General features: G+C 41.0%; 1 protein-coding gene and 1 long non-coding RNA gene across 7 annotated transcripts in view; one reads left to right on the plus strand and one right to left on the minus strand.

The window, feature by feature from the left end:
• DCAF1 (DDB1 and CUL4 associated factor 1) overlaps positions 1-18,198 on the plus strand; it is a 93,278-nt gene that overhangs the window by 35,743 nt on the left and 39,337 nt on the right. For all 6 annotated transcript variants that reach the window (XM_060161719.1, XM_060161718.1, XM_060161720.1 and 3 more), the window contains 4 exons: positions 10,969-11,106; positions 12,106-12,618; positions 12,930-13,031; positions 16,887-17,045. In XM_060161719.1, the coding sequence (XP_060017702.1) occupies positions 10,969-11,106; positions 12,106-12,618; positions 12,930-13,031; positions 16,887-17,045 (912 nt within the window). The remainder of the gene's footprint in view (positions 1-10,968; positions 11,107-12,105; positions 12,619-12,929; positions 13,032-16,886; positions 17,046-18,198) is intronic.
• The window catches only part of LOC132526967 (uncharacterized), a 44,807-nt gene continuing 38,608 nt past the window's right edge, over positions 12,000-18,198 (minus strand). The window contains exon 3 of the long non-coding RNA XR_009542780.1: positions 12,000-12,367. This is a non-coding gene — a long non-coding RNA (uncharacterized LOC132526967). The remainder of the gene's footprint in view (positions 12,368-18,198) is intronic.

The raw sequence follows: 18,198 nt of genomic DNA on the forward strand, positions 1-18,198 counted from the left end.
TCTGAGACTGTACTCAGTTCTTTTCATTCTTTTTTCTTTATTCTGCTCTGCCGTAGTTATTTCCACTATTTTATCTTCCAGGTCACTTATCCATTCCTCTGCCTCAGTTATTCTGCTATTGATCCCATCTAGAGTATTTTAAATTTCATTTATTGTGTTGTTCATCATTGCTTGTTTCATCTTTAGTTCTTCTAGGTCCTTGTTAAATGTTTCTTGCATTTTGTCTCTTCTATTTCCAAGATTTTGGATCATCTTTACTATCATTATTCTGAATTCTTTTTCAGGTAGACTGCCTATTTCCTCTTCATTTGTTAGGTCTGGTGGGTTTTTATCTTGCTCCTTCATCTGCTGTGTGTTTTTCTGTCTTCCCATTTTGCTTATCTTACTGTGTTGGGGTCTCTGTTTTGCAGGCTGCAGGTTCGTAGTTCCCGTTGCTTTTGGTGTCTGTCCCCAGTGGCTAAGGTTGGTTCAGTGGGATGTGTAGACTTCCTGGTGGAGGGGACCAGTGCCTGTGTTCTGGTGGATGAGGCTGGAGCTTGTCTTTCTGGTGGACACGTCCACGTCTGGTGGTGTGTTTTGGGGTGTCTGTGGACTTATTATGATTTTAGGCAGCCTCTCTGCTAATGGGTGGGGTTGTGTTCCTGTCTTGCTACTTGTTTGGCATAGGATTTTCAGCACTGTAGTTTGCTGGTCGTTGAGTGAAGCTGGGTGCTGGTGTTGAGATGGAGATCTCTGGGAGATTTTTGCCGTTTGATAGTATGTGGAGCTGGAAGGTCTCTTGTGAACCAGTGTCCTGAAGTTGGCTCTCCCTCCTCAGAGGCACAGCACTGACTCCTGGCTGCTGCACCAACAGCCTTTCATCCACATGGCTCAGAATAAAAGGGAGAAAAAGTAGAAAGAAAGAAGTAGTAGAAGTAGAAAGAAAGAAGGAAAGGAAGAAAGGAGGGAGGGAGGAAGGAAGGAAGGAGGGAGAGAAGGAAGGAAAAAAGAAAGGAGATAAAGTAAAATAAAATAAAGTAAGAAAATATAATAAAGTTATTAAAATAAAAAAATAATTAAGAGGAAAAAAAGAAAAAAATTAAAAAAACAAAAATAAAATGGACGGATAGAACCCTAGGACAAATGGTGGAAGCAAAGCTATACAGACAAAAATCTCATACAGAAGCATACACATACGCACTCACAGAAAGAGAAAAAGGGGAAAAAATCATAAATCTTGCTCTCAGAGTCCACCTCCTCAATTTGGGATGATTTGTTGTCTATTCACGTATTCCACAGCTGCAGGGTACATCAAGTTGATTGTGGAGCTTTAATCCGCTGCTTCTGAGGCTGCTGGGAGAGATTTCCCGTTCTCTTCTTTGTTCTCACAGCTCCCAGGGGCTCAGCTTTGGATTTGGCCCCGCCTCTTCGTGTAGGTTGCCGGAGGGCGTCTGTTCTTCGCTCAGACAGGACGGGGTTAAAGGAGCCGCTGATTCGGGGGCTCTGGCTCACTCAGGCTGGGGGGGAGGGAGGGGCACGGAGTGCGGGGTGAGCCTGCAGCGGCAGAGGCCAGCGTGACGCCGCACCAGCCCGAGGCGTGCCGTGCATTCTTCTGGAGGAGTTGACCCTGGATCCCGGGACCCTGGCAGTGGCGGGCTGCACAGGCTCCCCGGAAGTGGGGTGTGGACAGTGACCTGTGCTCGCACACAGGCTTCTTGGTGGCGGCAGCAGCAGCCTTAGCGTCCCATGCCCGTCTCTGGGGTTGGCGCTTTTAGCCGCGGCTCGCGCCCGTCTCTGGAGCTCCTTTAAGCAGCGCTCTTAATCCCCGTTCCTCGCGCAACAGGAAACAAAGAGGGAAGAAAAAGTCTCTTGCCTCTTCAGCAGGTCCAGACTTTTCCCCGGACTCCCTCCTGGCTAGCCGTGGCGCACTAACCCCCTGCAGGCTGTGTTCACGCCACCAACCCCAGTCCTTTCCCGTGCTCCGACCGAAGCCCGAGCCTCAACTCCCAGCCCCGCCCGCCCCGGCGGGTGAGCAGACAAGCCTCTCGGGCTGGTGAGTGCCGGCCAGCCCTGATCCTCTGTTCGGGAATCTGTCCGCTTTGCCCTCCGCACCCCTGTGGCTGCGCTGTCCTGCGCGGTCCCGAAGCTTCCCCCTCCGCCACCCGCAGTCTCCGCCCGCGAAGGGGCTTCCTACTGGGTGGAAACCTTTCCTCCTTCACAGCTCCCTCCCACTGGTGCAGGTCCCGTCCCTATTCTTTTGTCTCTGTTTATTCTTTTTTCTTCTGCCCTACCCAGGTTCGTGGGGGGTTTCTTGCCTTTTGGGAGGTCTGAGGTCTTCTGCCAGCGTTCAGTAGGTGTTCTGTAGCAGTTGTTCCATTTGTAGATTTATTTCTGGTGTATCTGTGGGGAGGAAGGTGATCTCCGCGTCTTACTCTTCCTCCATCTTTCTGAAAGCCTCTGGGTAATTTCTATTATTCTGTCTTGCAGATTACTTATTCTTTCTTCTGCATTATTTATTTTGCTATTTGTTGCATTTAGCTTAGATATCTCCTCAGCAAATGAAGATTTTAATTTTTCTTGTCTCCTCCTTATAGTTTCTAGTTCCTTTTTACAGTAATCTGCATTTCTGTCGAAAACCTTTCTTAGTTCCTTCAGTATTTTCATTACCTCCTTTTTGAACTCGGTGTCTGTTAGACTGAAGAGGTCTGTTTCATTGTTTGTTCCTTCAGGGGAATTCTCTTGCTCTTTTAATTGGGAGTGGTTCCTCAGCTTCTTCATTTTGCTTATATTTCTCTTTGTGAGTTTAAGAGATACAAATACCTATAGTAGTCTTGGAGGGCTTTTTATGTATGGGAGCGTCCCTGCATAGCTTGTGTGGGTTTAATATTTTTTTGGTCTGAGGGCTGTTTTTGGTTTGGGTGCTTGCTGTTTCTTTCCTCAGCATGTGCTGGTCAATTAGCCCCTTGTTAGGGGGTATGCAGGCGTGCAGCCCGCTCATGGGACCCTTGGTGCCAGTGTGCTGCGTGTGCTCCCGGGGAAGCGGGGGCATTGGTTGGTGCCAGGTTTTGGGACCATTGGCCAACTATCCATGCCTGACTCTGGAGTCCAAGATGGCAGCGGCAGCTATTGCCCACCCCTGGAGCTTGTGTAGGTGGTGCCCTGCCGCTTGAGAGAGGGCGTGGAGAAAGAAGCTCCTGTGGCAGGCCCACCCATCTCCTCGTGGGCCCCCCAGCAATGGTGCCTTGCCCCTCTGGGGGGCCCAGGCTTCCTCCCGTAGTCCCTCGGTTATAGCACACCACACCGTAGCCCCCTCAGGCTGTCACCATGCATCTAGCCCCAGTCCTCTTCCCGGTTCTCACCTTCAAAGCACAAGCCTCAGCACTCAGCCCCTGACCCCCTCAGTGGAAGAGTGAGCATCTTGGGCTGGGGAGTGCCAGGTGGCACCACTGACTGTCTGTGCAGGTGTCTCTCCTCTTTGCCCTCTGCAAACTAGTCGCTACGCTCTCCCCTGAGGCTCCGGAGCTCCCCCTCCATTCCGGCTGTTCTCTCTGCCAGTGAGGGGACTTCCCAGTGTGTGGAAACCTTTCCTTTTTCACATTTCTCTCCCAGGTATGTAGGTCCTGTCCCATTTCCTTTTGCGCTTTTTTTTTCTTTTGTCCTACCCAGTTACATGGAGATTTTCTAGTCCTTTTTGAAGTCTGAGGTCTTCTGCCATCATCCAGTAGGTGTTCTGTGAGAATTGTTCCACATGTAGATGTATTTTTGATGTATTTGTGGGAGAAGATGAGCTCCATATCCTACTCCTCTGCCATCTTAATCATTCTTTTAAATTCTACTTTTATTTAAAATTATTTGGCTGTATAGTTTTTTCATTATATTAAGTGTGTTATAGAATGGAGTACTTTTATATTTACGTACCAGGTTTCTCATACTGTTTACGTTTATCAGTATATGCTCTTAATCCAGTGAGAACAGGACCTTTAGGGACTTAATTCTTTAAGAGTACTGTTTTAACATTTTTTTTCTTTGAGGTTGTCTCAGATTATTGGAGGTCAGAGGGATAAAATCGGAGAGAATGAAATCTCAGAAAGTGTAACCTTCAAGCCAGCGTTTTCAAGATTTTATACTCTGGAACATTAAGATTCCCCTAAAATGTTAATAGGTGTTTTATGATGAAAATGTCCATGTGGTCAGTTAGGTAGATGGCTACTGTTTATTGAGTGCCAGGCCTGTGCTAAGCATTTGATTTGCATCGTATCATTTAACTCTCACAGCATCCCATGAGGTAGGAAGAAAACCATGAGTCTATGGTATTTCAGAATCAGAGAGAAAACAAATGGTTTTAATACAGAAGGGACAAGACCCAGATCTATCAAGATGACTAACCAGGATAACTTACAAACTCTCCCGTTGCACAGAAATACAAATTTTGGGTAAACTATAATAAACTCTTAGAGAAATCCCTAGGTGCCAGAAATATGGAACTATAAAAGTAAAGTGGTAATTGAGGACAGGGACAAAATCTTGGGTGAGGAGTTTAGAATGGGGACCCTGACCTCCACGTAAAACTGGGATTCCCTAAGGACCTTCATTGAAACAATGGAAAAGGAAAATATCTGCTTTATGCTGTGGGGAGATGATAGATTTCTCATTCTCTGACTCCACTCTGAGGGGCAGGGGCATGGGCATGTAAGTCTCCCCTGAGAATATCTGGGCATGGGCCTTATTTGGGTAAATGTTTGAAATTTCTATTTTGATTGGGAACCCCAAAGTCAAGATATTAACAACAAACAAAATTGTTTTGGACCAGTGATATTCTTTGGTTGTCTGGCAAAAGCAAATACAGAACTCCAGTGGAGGAGAAGCTTTCACAATCCGGGCCACAAGGGATTTTCACAGAAAAAACAATTTCCACAAAAAGTGAGCTCACAAAAAAATTCCAAAGTATCCCAGCAAATAATCCTCCATGATTAGGAGTCAACAATTAAACAATGACTGGATATGTTTCCTTTTCAGATTTTTCATTACTAGTGTATAGAAATGCAACTGATTTCTGTGTATTGATTATTCTGCAACTTTGCAGAATTCATTTATTCTAACAGGTTGTTTTGTGTGTGTGTTTGTGTGTGTGTGTGTGTGTGTGTGTGTGTGTGTCTGTGTCTGTGTGTGTGGAAACTTTAGAGTTTTTTATGTATAAGATCATGTCATTTGTGAACAGAGATAATTTTATTTCTTCCTTTCCAACACAGACGCCTTTAATTTCTTTTTCTTGCCAGTACTATGTTGAATACAAGTGGTGAAAGCAGACATCCTTGTCCTGTTTTTAATCTTTGGAGAAAGTCTGTCAGACTTTTACGGTTGAGTGTAGTGTTAGCTGTAATTTTTTTCATGATTGGCATTTATTATGTTGAGGAAGTTTCCTTCTATTTCTAGTTTATTAAGTGTTTTTTTTTTTTTTTTTTTGCCTTATGCGGGCCTCTCACTGTTGTGGCCTCTCCCGTTGCGGAGCACAGGCTCTGGACGCGCAGGCCCAGCGGCCATGGCTCACGGGCCCAGCCGCTCCGCGGCATGCGGGATCTTCCCGTACCGGGGCACGAACCCGTGTCCCCTGCATCGGCAGGCGAACTCTCAACCACTGCGCCACCAGGGAAGCCCTATTAAGTGTTTTTTAATGAAAGAGATTTTACTTTTGTCAAATTCTTTTTGCCTCAGTTGACATGGTCATGTGGTTTTCTACTAATTCACAAAAATTAATTCACACTGATTCTATTAATGTGGTGTGTTACATAGATTGCTTTTTGTATTTTGAACCGTATGTACCTGGGTAAATCCACCTGGTCGTGGTATATACAGTAATCCTCTTAGTATGCTGCTGAATTGAGTTTGCAAGTATTTTTTGAGAATTTTTGCATCAGTATTCATAAGGAATATCTGTAGTTTTCTTGTACTATCTTTGTGTCTTGCTTTGGTGTCAGGGTAATGCTGGATTCATAGAATGAGTTAGGAAGTGCTCCTTCTCATTAATTTTTTGGAAGAGTTTGAGAAGGCTTGGTATTAATTCCTTAAATGGTAGAATTTACCAGTTAAGCGATCTGGTCCTAGGTTTTTCTGTTTTGGGAGGGTTTTGACAACTGATTCAGTCTCCTTACTGCTTATAAGTCTGTTCAGTTATTCTGTTTCTTCATTAGTCCATTTTGGTAGATTGTGTTTCTAGGAATTTGTCCGTTTAATCTAAGTTACTCAGTTTGTTGGTGTACAGTTGTTTATAGTGTTCTCCTGTAATCCACCCCCCACTTTTTTTTTTGGTCATGCCACATGTGGCTTGTGGGATCTTAGTTCCCTGACCAGGGATTGAACCTAGGCCCTCGGCCATGAAAGTGTGGAGTCCTACCCACTGGACCACCGGGGAATTCCCTTATAATCCTTTTTATTCATGTAAAATTGGTAGTAATGTTCCCCCTTTCTTTTTTAAAAAAAATTTAAAATTTATTTATTTTTTTGGCTGCATTGGGTCTTTGTTGTGGTACGTGGGCTTCTCACTGTGGTGGCTTTTCTTGTTGCAGAGCACGGACTCTAGGCAGTGGGCTTCAGTAGTTGCAGCACGTGGGCTCTGTAGTTGTGGTGGGAGGGCTCTAGGGCGCGTGGGCACAGTAGTTATGGCTCATGGGCTCAGTAGTCGTGGCTTGCGGGCTCTAGAGCACAGGCTCAGTAGTTGTGGTGCATGGGCTTAGTTGCTTTGCGGCATGTGGGATCTTCCTGGACCAGGGCTTGAACCTGTGTCCCCTGCATTGGCAGGTGGATTCTTAACCACTGCACCACTGGGGAAGTTTTCCCTTTTCATTTTTGATTGTAGTAATTTGTTTTCTCTCCTTTTTTTTTTTTCTTGATCAGTTTAGCTAAAGGTTTGTCAATTTTGTTGATCTTTTCAAAGCAACAACTTTTGGTTTCATTAATTTTCTGTATTTTTCTATTTGCTATTTTGTTTATCTCCATTCTAGTCTTTATTATTATTATTTTTTACTCCTGCTATCTTTGGGTTTTATTTGCTCTTTCTTGTTCCTTAAAGTGTACAGTTAGGTTATTAATTTGACCTTTTTTTCTTTTTAATTTTATGTGCTTGCAGCTGTAAATTTCCCTCTTTGCATTGCTTTTGTGGTATCCCATAAATTTTGGTATGTTGTGTTTCTGTTTTCATTCATCTCAAGGTATTTTCTAATTTCCCTGTGATTTCTTCTTTGACACTTTTGTTGGTTAAGCCTGTTGATTTCCACATATGAATTTTCCAGTTTTCTCTTGGGATGTTGATTTCTCATTTCATTGTGATTGGAAAAAATTATTTGTAAGAGGTCAGTTCTTATTAAATTATTAAGACTTGTTTTGTGGTCTTACATATAGTCTCTTCTGTGAAATGTTCCATGTGTACTTGAAAAGAATGTATATTCTGCTCTTGTTGGATGGAGTGTTCTCTATATGTCTTTTAGATCTAATTGGTTTGTAGTGTTGTTCAACTCCTCTGTTTCCTTATTGATTTTCTTTTCGGTTGTTCTATCCATTATTGAAAGTTCTGGTAAAGAGTCTCTGTTTAGGATAATGAAATTCTGGAAATAGATAGTGTTGATGGTTACACAACATTGTGAATGTACTGAATCCCACCGAATTTTACACTGAAAAATGGTTAAAATAGTTAAAAGTTATGAATGTGAAAGAATCAGAACTCCAAGAAAAGTCTAAGACTATGAAAAAAAATGGCCATTTGGAAAATGAACAAAGGAACTACTGGAAATAAAAATTACAGTTATTGAATTTTAAAACTTAGTAGATGAGATAGAGTGAAATTTAGACACAGCTAAAGATAGAATTAATAAACTGGAATATCTGACAGGATAATCCTTAATGAAGCTCTTAGAAATAAGACTAGAATTAGAAAATTTTACATGTATCTAAAAGGAATTTCAATAAAAGAGAATAGAAGGGACTTCCCTGGTGGTCCAGTGGTTAACATTCTGCACTTCCACTGCAAGAGGTGTGGGTTCAACCGCTGGTCAGGGAACTAGGATCCTGCATGGCATGCAGTGCAGCCAAAAAAGAAAAAAAAATGTGTATGTGTGTATATATACACACACACGTATATATAAAAGAAAAAGAAAATAGAAAGGTAATATTCAGAGGGATGAGGCTAGGATCTTACAAATAAATGAAAGACATGACCACTCAGATTCAGAAAGCCCAATGAAGAATACCAAAGACCAAAAGATTTTAAAAGCAACTAGAGTGGGACTTCCCTGGTGGTGCAGTGGTCGAGAATCCGCCTGCCAATGCAGGGGACATGGGTTCGAGCCCTGGTCCGGGAAGATCCCACATGCCACGGAGCAACTGAGCCTGTGCGCCACAACTGCTGAGCCTGCGCTCTAGAGCCTGCGAGCCACAACTACTGCGCCCGTGTGCCACAACTACTGAAGCCCCTGTGCCTAGAGCCCATGCTCCACAACAAGAGAAGCCACCACAGTGAGAAGCCTATGCACCACAAAATGAAGAGTAGCCCCAACTTGCCGCAACTAGAGAAAGCCCGCGTGCAGCAACGAAGACCTAACGCAGCCTAAATAAATAAATAAACAAAACCACTCAAAAAATAGTAATAAAAAGCAACTAGAGTATAAAAGATTCCTTCAAATTAACATAGCATGCTTTGCCACAGCATCAGTAGAGACCAGATAATAGTAGAAAATGTCTTCAGAGAACTTCTGTAAACCTAGAAATATTGACCAAAATAAACAATTTTGGAGGGCAAAAGGGCAAACAGAAATTCTTGGTAACATGTAGATGGAAGGCAATAATTGAAGTTAGTATTTTAAGTTTCTTATACTGTTTGGAAATAGGGAAGGATGATAGACTTAAAATTGATGGTACATATATTTTCATATCAATAAGTATTTTATTATTATTATTTTAAATTAATTTTTTGGGGTTGTGCTGGGTGTTGGTTGCTGTGTGCAGGCTTTCTCTAGTTGCTGCGAGCGGGGGCTACTCTTCGTTGATGTGCGTGGGCTTCTCATTGTTTGTTTTGTTTTGTTTTGCGGTACGCGGGCCTCTCACTGTTGTGGCCTTCTCCCGTTGCGGAGCACAGGCTCCGGACGCGCAGGCTCAGCAGCCATGGCTCACAGGCCCACCGGCTCTGCGGCATGTGGGATCTTCCCGAACCGGGGCACGAACCCTTGTCCCCTGCATCGGCAGGCGGACTCTCAACCACTGCGCCACCAGGGAAGCCCTGGGCTTCTCATTGTCATGGCTTCTCTTGCTGCAGAGCACGGGCTCTAGGTGCGCGGGCTTCAGTAGTTGTGGCACATGGGCTCTAGAGCACAGGCTTAGTAGTTGTGGTGCAAGGGGCTTAGTTGCTCCGCAGCATGTGGGATCTTCCTGGACCAGGGATTGAACCCGTGTCCTTTGCATTGGCAGGGAGATTCTTAACCATTGCACCACCAGGGAAGCCCCTCAATAAGTATTTTAAAACAAAATTTCTCAAAATGTGTTTTCAGAGTGTTAGTTTTTAAAAAAAAAACTTTAAAACTTGAAATATATAGGAGAATGACACCATGACCCTAGGGAAGAGTTTCTTAAGATAAAGTGCACAACGTTTAAAAGAAAATATTGCTAAGTATGATTATATAAAAATTAAGAACTTGTGCTTATCATGAAACACTGGTAAAAGACATGAGTATTTCAGAGAAAGTGGAAGTATGAATGGTCAGAAGGCACAAAAAAAATACTGAACTTCATTAGTAAATGAGAAAATTCAAGTTAAATGAAATGTTAATTTTTTATACCCACCAGACTACAAAAAATTAAAAGTCTGATAGTGGCCAAGTGTTGGTAAAGATGTAGGAAAAAAGAACTATTTGCCTGTAGGAAATGTGAATTGTCATTTTGGAAAATAGTTTGGCCTCCTCTAGTAAAGTTGAGCAAACACGCCTGTGACTTAGTACTGTTCCTAGGTGTCTACTTTAGGGACATGCTTGCACAAAAATAAGTATAGTTAAGCCAACAGAATAGCAGCAGCAGAATATGGAGATGAAGAGCATTTGGAGGTACACTGCCTAGGATAAGATCCCAGCTTTGCCACTTACTAGTTTTGTGACTTTTGGTAAGTTACTTAACCTCATTGTGACAGTTTTCTCTTCTGTAAATATAGTACTTACCTAATCATATAGGGTTGATATGAGGATTAAATGTTATGTGTAAAGCCTGTCTTATATTGAGTGCTATTTGTGACAATTACATGTAACCATATAGATGAATGTAAAAAACATAATGTGTAAAAGAAACAAGTTGCAGAAAAATACATATGGCACCACACAATTTACACAGTTCAAAGCATATAACGTTTAACAAAAGCCTTATAAGAAAATTATTAAAATTTAGTAATGCAGGTACCCTTTGGGGAGGGAGGACGTGGGTGGTATAGGGAGGGGGGACACATGGGAGGTTTCTGTTTCTTAAACTCAGTGGTAAATCACAGAGGTGATTTTCATTTTCTTTGGACTGTACATGTTTATATATTTTATTTCATAGTAAAAACTAAAAATAAGGGTAGGATATGTGGAGTTAAATACTTGTTTGATGGAGGACTTCTCAGAGCACTGATAATGTTAATTGTACATTGTGAACTTCAAAGAGAGATATAGAATTTTTAGGGCTCCCCACTTGGTCATGGAGCCTTTTGGGTCTTAACAGCTAAAGTAGGACTGCATTATGTGATTGTTGATCTTTAGCCTGAGTTTTAGTGGATAAATAGAATTCTGTTTCACAGTGCACAGATATTTTAACTAAACCACCTACTATTGTACATTGAGTTCACTTGGATTTTTTAATCTTATGAGCAATATTGAAATGTTTTATTAAAAAAATTTTTTTATAAGACTGAAGTCTTTGCTTATATCTTTAATTATGAATTTTTTTCCCCTGAATTGTGCTATTTCATTTCCTTTACTATAGGAAGGAATTGTTGAGAATCTTTTCAAATGGGCCCGAGAGGCTGATCAGCCACTGAGGACATATTCTACTGGTCTGTTAGGAGGTGCTATGGAAAATCAAGACATTGCTGCCAACTACAGGGATGAAAATTCACAGCTGGTAAGGACCACGTTAGAATGATTTTTTTTGCATAAGATGGGAGTGTATTCACTCGTTCTTTCTTGCTACTGAACTTGAATAGGTAGATCTTATTTGTTACCTTGTACTAGAGTATAACTGTAATTTCAGTATTTCAAGACTACTTTTCATAAGAGTTTTGATTGGACCTTTTTTTTTTTTTTACTAGAAAATAGCTGTTTTTCATCTTGTCAAGGATCATGATATTTTGTACCAGATAAATAGTACCACTCCCTTTCCCTTCCCAACATCTGGATTATGAAAAATTTCAAACGTTTAGCAAAATATAATTTTACAGTGAACACCTGTATACACACCACTTACATTGATTGTGAATATTTTACTAAACTTATATTCATGAATACCCATCCATCCATTCACCCCTCATTATATCCATCCACCATTCTTTTTTTTTAATGCAAATTAAAATAAATTGCAGACCTAATCACTCTCTCTTTTTAAAACTAAGCATAATACTACAGTTTAGGCTTGACCCAAAAAATGAGTACTTAAAGGAAAAGGTAAAACATAAATGGTGAACTTGAAAATTAGATTATGTAATTATGTATAATGTGGATGACAGTATTTAACAGAATATAACTTATGGCAGATAAAAGTTTCAGAAACATTCATGTTTGATTTTCAGACACTTTTAAAAATTGTGAATATATCTAGTGTCTGCCTCTTCAGGTGTGATGGTCCACCCCAGTTTGATCCAGCCAGATATGTTGTGAATTAGGTGTTTTATGTGCAGATCTTCTGGTTTGGGTTCTCTGGGAAATTTTATGGGGAATGAGACTTTTAGCCATTATTTATTTCATCAAGCTGTAGGAATCAAGTCAACATATTTATCAAATCTTTACTATTACCAGGCATTGAAATAATTGCATGATTATCCTTAAGTGGAAGTAAGAATTATTTGAATCATTTAAATTAAGATGCAGAAGAGACAACCCCTTTTATTCCAATATCTGTTGATAGGTGGCAATAGTACTTCGAAGACTGAGGGAACTACAGCTTCAGGAAGTAGCTTTGAGGCAAGAAAGCAAGCGTCCTAGCCCACGAAAGCTCTCCTCTGAACCCCTTTTGCCTCTGGATGAAGAAGCTGTGGATATGGACTATGGCGACATGGCTGTAGATGTAGTGGATGGCGAACAAGAGGAAGCTTCTGGAGACATGGAGATCTCCTTTCATCTTGATTCAGCCCACAAGACCAGTAGCAGAGTGAACTCAGCAACTAAACCTGAGGAAGGAGGATTGAGGAAAAACAAGTCAGCAAAACAGGGTGACAGAGAGAGCTTTAGGAAAGCCAAGCAAAAGTTGGGTTTCTCATCATCTGATCCAGATCGCATGTTTGTTGAGCTGTCTAACAGCAGCTGGTCAGAAATGTCCCCCTGGGTGATTGGCACCAATTATACCCTTTATCCTATGACTCCTGCTATCGAGCAGCGACTCATTCTCCAGTATCTGACCCCTTTAGGAGAATATCAGGAGGTAAGCTTATTGGGAAGAGTAGTGTTCACATTTTGGGACCACTGTGTTTATCTCTGGGATATTTTGTGGTGTCATTTTATACATTGATGTGTTTTTACACTAATATAGAAAAGTCTTTGCCTCAAACTGGTAAAGTCTTATGGAGGTCACTCCTGATAAGGCCTTTTCGATCGAAGTGTGTTTGTATGTTTATCTTCATAAAGCGGGGGGAAGAGGCACCTCATTTCTTTAATCTTCTATCTTCATAAAGGAATAGGAAATATGTGAAAATAAATTCAAATGTTAAGACTTGTTTTTGGTGTTGATTTCAGTTACTTCCCATATTCATGCAACTTGGATCACGGGATTTGATGATGTTCTATGTTGACTTGAAACAGACTAACGATGTCCTACTTACATTTGAGGCACTCAAGGTAAAGTTCTTAAAAATGTTAGGTCACTGAGCATTTTATTGACATGGATGTGCCTATATGTTTTGGTATGTAGCATCTCTGGATTTTATTGTTCAGGGTGGTGCTTTTTTTAAAAATAAATTTATTTTATTTATTTATTTATTTTTGGCTGCATTCGGTCTTCGTTGCTGCATGCGGGCTTTCTCTAGTTGCAGCGAGTGGGGGCTACTCTCCGTTGCGGTGCGTGGGCTTCTCATTGCGGTGGCTTCTCTTGTTGCGGAGCACAGGCTCTAGGCGTGCAGGCTTCAGAAGTTGTGGCTCGTGGGCTCTAGAGTGCGTGCTCAGTAGTTGTGGTGCATGGGCTTAGTTGCTCCGTGGCATGTAGGATCTTCCTGGACCAGGAATAGAACCCGTGTCCCCTGCATTGGCAGGTGTATTCTTTTGTTTTTGTTTTTACATTAATTAATTATATTTTGGCTGTGTTGGGTCTTCGTTGCTGCATGCGGGCTTTCTCTAGTTGCGGTGAGTGGGGACTACTCTTCTTTGCAGCACGTGGGCTTCTTGTGGTGGCTTCTCTTGTTGTGGAGCATGGGCTCTAGGCGCGTGGGCTTCAGTAGTTGTGGCACGTGGGCTCAGTAGTTGTGGCGCATGAGCTTAGTTGCTCCATGGCATGTGGGATCTTGCTGGAATAGGGATCGAACCTGTGTTCTCTGCATTGGCAGGCGGATTCTAAACGACTGTGCCACCAGGGAAGTCCCAGCAGGCAGATTCTTATCCACTGTGCCACCAGGGAAGTCCCCAGGGTGTTTCTATTGCCAGATGTGTCAGTCGTGACAAATGAAAATTTCTTTTTTAGATAGAAGAAATGAGGCTTACCAAGTGCCTCCACAGAAATTCAGGGGTCAGTCCTAGAGGATTGAATGTTAAAGGAGAAAGTGGGTCTAAACCTGAGAGTGGCCTCAGTTATTGTTACTGGATAGGAAGAGAAACTAAGTGTATAGTACCTTAGGTCATACTACCTTTTAAGTATTCTGTCAGCCAACAACACTTCTTCTCAGTTATTAACTATATACATATTGTATGATGTTAGATTATTTAGAGTGGACAAAATATAAAGCAGAAAATGAGTAAAGAAATAGAGGCATACTCAAATTCAGTAAAGGTAAATGATTTTCTAGGTTGCAAAGGGGCTAAATGTAAGAGGGCAAGTATGTCTAGCCCACCAAATCCATACCTTTTCATGATAATTTAGGTAATCTGAAGGGAGAGAGGTTAAGTGGAATGAATAATTTTGTGGCTATTATAGTTCTACCCAACAGGTAACTAAATGAACACAGTACTATTCTGTGATGTTTACGATATTAGACAAATAAATTAAGTCTCTGCTGTTTATTGTTTGGTTAAGAGAGACAGGCATGTAAGCCTATGATTTCTTTTAGATATTATAGATGTTGTGAAAAAAGTATGGGGCACAAAGGAAGGAATGGTCTGTTCTCCTTGAGAATTAGTAGCTTCTAGACAAGACCTCTGAAAAAGAGGTAATGTTCTCACTGGCTATTCAAAGTTACAATTTCATTCCTGATATTCCAGAGCCATGCTGTCCAATAGAACTTTCTGTGCGATGGAGATGTTCTTTGTGCTGTTGAAAACAGTGGCTACTAGCCATATGTGTGCACTTAAAATGTAGCTAGTGCTTCTGAGGCATTGAATTTTTAACTAAATTTTAATTAAATTAGCCACATGTGGCCAGTGACTAGTGCATTGGACAGCACAGTTCCAGAGTATATTGAAATTAAATAGAAATAAGGAAATTTGCCTTTCAGACCCCAGAAATTTTAAGTTTGGAGGAGGTCAGACATAAATTGGAGTAACATGTATTCCTATGTATGGGATGCAGTGTGTGTGTGTGTGTGTGTGTGTGTGTGTGTGTGTGTGTGTGTGTGTATAAAGTGTGTAAACTCATGATTATACTTTGAACAGTGAGATGAAGCTGGAGGTCAGAGTTGTCTCCAGTGACCCAAAGGGATTGCTTTCAGATGCAGCATCCTGTCCTGAAAAGGAAATAGTGAAGAAGGGATTTGGGCAGTTGCTATTTCTGTAGGTCTTTGTATGAGGAACTGTAATGGGTGTCATTATTCAGCTGTTTTCTGTGCAGACTCATATAAGGGATTAAAGAAAATGAAATAAGGATGAACAGGGAAAAATCAGACAAGAGATCCTTCTTATAGGGAAATAAAAAGTATAGAAAGTTATGTGTACTGTTTTGTTCAAAAGGAAGTCTCAGTTGTGTAGGAGAAGGAACAGGTGTTGAAGTTAGTATTGGGTTGGCCAAAATGTTCTGGTTTTTCTGTAAGATCGTATAGATCAATAGAAACAAAATGGGATAAAATAGTAAATTAAGAACTAGAGGGCTTCCCTGGTGGCGCAGTGGTTGGGAGTCCGCCTGCCGATGCAGGGGACACGGGTTCGTGCCTCAATCTGGGAGGATCCCACATGCCGCGGAGTGGCTGGGCCCGTGAGCCATGGCCGCTGAGCCTGCGCGTCCGGAGCCTGTGCTCCACAACGGGAGAGGCCACAACAGTGAGAGGCCCGCGTACCGCAAAAAAACAAAAACAAAAACAAACAAACAAAAAGAACTAGAACCTTATATGGAGGTACAATACAAGAAGAGAAAATAGAATCTTTGCCCACATGAGTGAGGTGAGCCAGGTTATGGGCTATGCTGAGCCAAGTAGAATTAAGGTTCTTGGTAAAGATTGAGCCTGTTTGTTCTCTGTTTCCCTACCTACTGATCTGGCAGTGGAACTGCCACTTTATGATAGTGACATTATTGGAAAAAGCACGTGCAGTGGCCTAAGTATTGGGGAGGGAACCATACATAGTTTACTTTCTTGGGGAAAGACTTGGTGGGAATGTGGTAGAGGTTTGTGTATCAGCCAAGTAAAGAGTGAAGGGATTTGAATTATATATAAGGGTTAGTCTGAGTTTCTGTGTTAAGAGAACTTCTGAAGAGGGTACATACATGTTGTTTTTGCCATTGACCTTGGTGAAATTTATACAGGTATCAAATCATGTAATTACAAATCTGTGTTGTCTTGTCTGTACCTGCTGCCTGTATCACCACCCAGAAGACACCTTGACATGAGAAACAGGAGGCCAACGGAAACAGGAGGCTCCAGTTCTCCTGAGGCCCCATCCACGTTGGCCTGGGTTCAAAGTCATTGAGTAGCCTGCTGCTTGCATTGCACTCCTTGCCCTTAAAATTGCCCAGAAGATCAGGTCCACCCAGAGAGGCTAGTAAGAATTGAACAGCAAGTTAACAAAACTTGATAACAAAGGCCTGTCTAATAGAGACTTAATAAAATAGTTCATTAATAAAGGTCTTTTTAAAGTGCATTCTGATTAGTTCTAAAAATTTACAAATTTTGATAATTTACTGAAGACTTTTCTTTGGGGATATATTGAGGATAAATTTAAAGGAAAGCAGAGTTTTGGATTTTATTAGATGATGAGTCAGTGACTGAGCCAAAGCTAAAACATAGAGCTGATGATGTTTAAAGGATTAAAATGGGAAGGGTAACAAAAATCCTTTAGGGAAGCTATGTAATAATAAAATGGTGTAGGATTATGTCGTTATGTACAGCAATATTCTTCATTTCTTATTTTTCACCCTCATGAAATCCTTTGGTATTAGGAGGGAATATTATGGAATCCTAGAGTTTTTTTGTTTTGTTTTTTGTTTCCCTTAAGCAGTATTGGTTTTACTTCTGTTTTGAGGGAGTGGTTGTCTGCTTCAGAGGAGTCTTTGTGTTTAGCAACTGTGAAGAGATATTTGTTCTAGATTTTTCCACGGTGATATGTGTCCTCTTTGTTTAGCACCTAGCATCTCTCCTGCTCCATAACAAGTTTGCCACAGAATTTGTTGCACATGGTGGAGTACAGAAATTACTGGAAATTCCTCGTCCTTCTATGGCTGCAACTGGTGTATCCATGTGCTTGTATTACCTGTCCTACAACCAGGATGCCATGGAAAGAGTAAGTCCAGTCCATTCAGATGTATGGGAATGGGATAGGGTGGGGAATATTTAGTACATTCACAGGAAAACTTTTGGATAAGAAAAAATGAATAGGTGGATTAGGTTTTAATGAAAGAAGCAAGGAGCATGAATCTTTACAGAGCATTCCAAAAATGTAAAATTCTTTAGAAAAGGTCCAAAATGTAAAATTTTGTAGTCCTTTTTTTCCTGACTCTCTGAAAGAAAAAGATCCAACAAAAAACCCAAGATGGATTGGGGTCACAGAACTTTTTTTTAGTTTTTGCCATTTTACTGCATTAGAATTATTTTCAGGCTCTTTTCAGATGTCCCTCAGTGGAGTTATATTTTGCATTTTTGAGTCAATCTATTATAAAAACAACAGATGATGCTTTGTGTATTTGTGTTAACAAATAGTTCGTGGTAGAGACAGTAAAATCATTCCAGTTGTTCTCAGGGCTCCAGAGAAAAACATGGTAGCGTGGCAGCTACCCTCTGGTAGCTGGTTTTCTGGGTTTTTCCAGCTCAGACTTTTTATTTAGTGATTTTTTAAAAAAGTCTTAAGTGGGTTGTACATTTGAAAAGAAATGGGTCCTTAGATACCACTAGGGAAGCTCTTGTCATTTCTATGCCTGGAATATTTTTCTAATATTCTATGTGGTGTGGCTTTTCTGGTAGAGAGAAGTTGGTAAATTCTTCTTGGGTGGTGTCTTTATTCATCTTTGTATAGGTACTAATAGGGTAATATTTTGATTTTAATTTTTTTAACTCCTTAAGATTCAGCATTATGCAAGGATATGTAATCTTTTGAGAGTAATAACCTAATCTGTGTGTGTATGTACAAAATTAATTGTGGTTAAGATAAAAAAGTATCAAACAAACCTGGGTAATGCTTCATAATTCATTGTCTGACTTACAGGAGACAACAAAATGTGTGTGAATGAATCAGTGAGTGAATGGATATTAAACTTGTAGACTTTAGTATCAGAAGGCTCAGTCACTTTTATGAGCCTGGGGAAGTCCCTTATGTCTGTGAGCCACTTCTTCACCTGTTAGGTGGGAATACTAATATGTGTGTAACAGAGCATTGTGAGCATTAAAGGATATAAATATTTGCAGAATTTAGCACTCAGTATGTTTAGGTGGAATTTAAA

Source organism: Lagenorhynchus albirostris, chromosome 10 (assembly GCF_949774975.1).
Source record: "Lagenorhynchus albirostris chromosome 10, mLagAlb1.1, whole genome shotgun sequence".
Classification (NCBI taxonomy): domain Eukaryota; kingdom Metazoa; phylum Chordata; class Mammalia; order Artiodactyla; family Delphinidae; genus Lagenorhynchus; species Lagenorhynchus albirostris.